At 20.9% G+C, this 3,252-nt stretch overlaps 1 protein-coding gene across 1 annotated transcript; it reads right to left on the bottom strand.

Moving 5' to 3' along the window:
• Positions 1-943: 943 nt before the first annotated feature.
• On the bottom strand, positions 944-2,200 carry LOAG_13889 (hypothetical protein; the record flags this gene model as incomplete). The annotated part of the gene is made up of 2 exons (XM_003149393.1): positions 944-1,066; positions 1,214-2,200. The coding sequence occupies 2 exons, from the start codon at positions 2,198-2,200 to the stop codon at positions 944-946; spliced, it is 1,110 nt and encodes a 369-aa protein (XP_003149441.1).
• Between the last annotated feature and the right edge of the window lie 1,052 nt (positions 2,201-3,252).

Below are 3,252 nucleotides of genomic sequence, written 5' to 3'. Positions count from 1 at the left end.
TTTTTTTTTTTTTTTTTTATGAATTATATCCTTTTTTTTCAACTAATCTGAATTTCTATTCGTTTTTTTTTCTTTTAGTTTTAAAATCTATCCTTTCCTGATAAGTACTGTAGTGGACTTGTGGAATTTTTTTTTTTTCTAGAGTTTTTTTCTAGAAGTTTTTTTTTTTTCTCTAGACAGATAATTTCTTTTCCAAGAAGAATATTGAATGAATGAAATAACTTTCTTTCTTTCTTCCTTCTTTTTTTTTTTGACCATAAAATCTCAATTACAAAATATATACTTTTAATTTTTAGAAATATTAGAAATTTTGGAGAAAGAATTTTAATAATTTAAATTTATTTCTCTCTCAAATTTAGTTTCATTTTTAAATTTAACAATCCCTTCTACCTTCTTCTATTGATAAAAACCATACATTTCGTATAGTTAATGATGAAATTTTCAGGAAATGGAAATGTGCAAGAATTTTCCTTTTTATTTTCAGACGATAATTATATTGGAAACAAAAAAAAAAAAAAGAAAATGGGACAATTTAAAAGTTGCAAAATTATTGATAGAATAGGATAATTTAGGTGGAAAAGAATAGAAAAAAAAACATTCCTTTAGGATAAATTATTGAAAAAAAAAAATAAAAATTGAAAAATAAAAATAAAATGTTATGTTTATAATAATTTGTTTTATGCTTTTTTTTTGGTTAAAGAAAAAGTAAAGTATAATTTGAAGAAATGTTTTATTCAAATTTGGTTTTTCCTTTTCCTTTTTTTTTAAGAAAAAAAAGAAAAATAATTTTTGTTTGTTCAATGCTTAATAATTTATAAAAATGAATCATAAATTATAAATTTTAAATAATAAATTAAAAAATAAAATAGCATAGATTTGATTTGTATTGTTTTGTTAATTTATATTGAAAATTGAGTAAAATTTTTAAATTTCTATTTTATATTTAATTTGACAAAATTAATTTGATTAAACTTACTGGATCTGTAATTGTAAGATCAAGATTTTCTTCATCATTTAAAATTTGCTCCACATTTGACCATTCATGTTTCATTGCATGTAGCAAAATCTAAAATGTTAAAAAAAATTAATTTAACATAAAATTAGCCAATTAATTAAACATTCATAAAATTAAACAAATTTAATCAAATATTACGTAGGATTTTAAAAAAAAATTTTTTAAATTTATAATAAATTTTAACCCTATAAATCATACCTTAGATGATATATTTTTATTGTATTCATCTTCATCCACTAATAATCCAATAGATGTAGTGGTGGAACTTTTTGATTCTTTTGATGTACTATATTGAATTGACCATTTCGTATAATCTATTCTTTGATCTTCTCTTGATTTATCCTTTTCAGCAAATATATTTTGTTTGGATTGTTGTGAAGTTTGATCAATAATTGTATTATCAAAATCATCCAATGCTAATTGCTTATTGTAATTTTGTTCGTGAGTTTTTGAATTTGATAATAATCGATTTCTCCTTGTTATCCATGATTCTTTCATAATTGAATTTGTATCGCTTAATGTATAATCCGAATTAGATGAAAGACTGTTAACTGATTGAGAAGTTTGTAAATTGCGGGATTTTTTTTTCTTCTTTAGAAGTAATCCTAATATTCCAGTACGTGGGCTAATTAATACATTAGCAATTTCTTTTCTATTATTTAAATTAGATGATTTTGATTCAGCTATTTCTTGTAACCATTTATTAATCATTCCTTTTTCATTTCCCTTATGTCGTCCGGTATATCGTGGTGATTGCAAAATGGAATCATTAGTACTTAATGTATGATCAAATGAATATGTTATTGATTTTTGATCATTTAATGAAATCGATTCTTTTGATAATAATTTTTCCAATGGTAAATTAATGGAAGTATCAATGGTTGTAGTAAATGTTTGTTGTTCATATTGTGATGGAATATAACCATTTGCAGTGGTTGAAATTTCATTTCGTAAAGCGGTACCTATAATACCATGATAAGTTGACAGAGGAGAATTGTCAACGGATGTAAGCTGAGGTGTTGTAAATTCTGGAATTGGATTTGTTCTAAATTGTGAAATTGAATTTGTTCCGATTTTACCGGATGATGAAACATTGTCATATTTTTGTAAATCAGCTAATGCTGAAGCAATAATACCACCATGAAAATTTGTTGAATTAATGATATTATCATTTGGCTTTGCCATTAAAATGCAGAAAATTTTGCAGGAGAATGATAGAAATAAAATAAAGCCAGAATATTTTTTTCCCAAAAAAGTTAATATATTTCTAGAAATTATCTGAAAAAAAATTTTTTGAAACATTTTTAAATTTATATTAAATTGACAAAAAAAAAATTCCTCATTACAATCATTTAATCATTCACATAAATAAATATGATAGTGATAATTGAAATGATCATGTAATTTTTAAAACATAAGAATGAAATCGTATAATTATTTCCATTTCTTTTAAGGAAGAGCTCTTCTTTCTTTTTTTTTTTTCTATACAATAAATTGTATTATATAGATCATATATTTTTATAAATATTTTATCTTTTTAAATTTGAGAGAGATTAAAATTTCTTAAAAGCAATATTTAATTATTTCAATTCAAATATCTGAAATTAAAATCAAATCAATTCGTTAGCTATGAAATACTGTGAAATAGCAAAAGTGCATGAAATGGCGGAAATTACGGATGAAATAAGTTATAATGGAAATTTCATCGTAAGGTATTGAAGAAAAAAAAGGAAATGTAACAATACTTAACGAAAGTAATAGCAAAGAATGTAAATGGAAGTAATTTATAGTTGAATTAAGTTATGATTAAAATAGTAAACAAGTTAAATGAAGCAAATAATACAATATGAAAGCAAAGAAGTATTTATCGTAGGGTGAAATAAATCAAGCCTATAATGATGCTATAACATACATCCCAATCAAATAAACTTAATAAAAGAAAATGAGCATCTTTAATAATAATAATAATAAATGACAATGATAATAATTGATAATAATAATTGATAATGATAATTAATAGTAACAATTAATAATAATAACAAATAGTAATAATAATAATAATAATAATAATAATAATAATAATAATAATAATAATAATAATAATAATAATAATAATAATAATAATAATAATAATAATAATAATAATAATAATAATAATAATAATAATAATAATAATAATAATAATAATAATAATAATAATAATAATAATAATAATAAATAATAAATAATAATAATAA

The sequence above is a fragment of the Loa loa genome, assembly GCF_000183805.2.
Source record: "Loa loa unplaced genomic scaffold supercont3.243, whole genome shotgun sequence".
Taxonomy (NCBI): domain Eukaryota; kingdom Metazoa; phylum Nematoda; class Chromadorea; order Rhabditida; family Onchocercidae; genus Loa; species Loa loa.
Note: the sequence above shows the minus strand (reverse complement) of the source record. Positions and strands in the feature narration are given on the sequence as shown.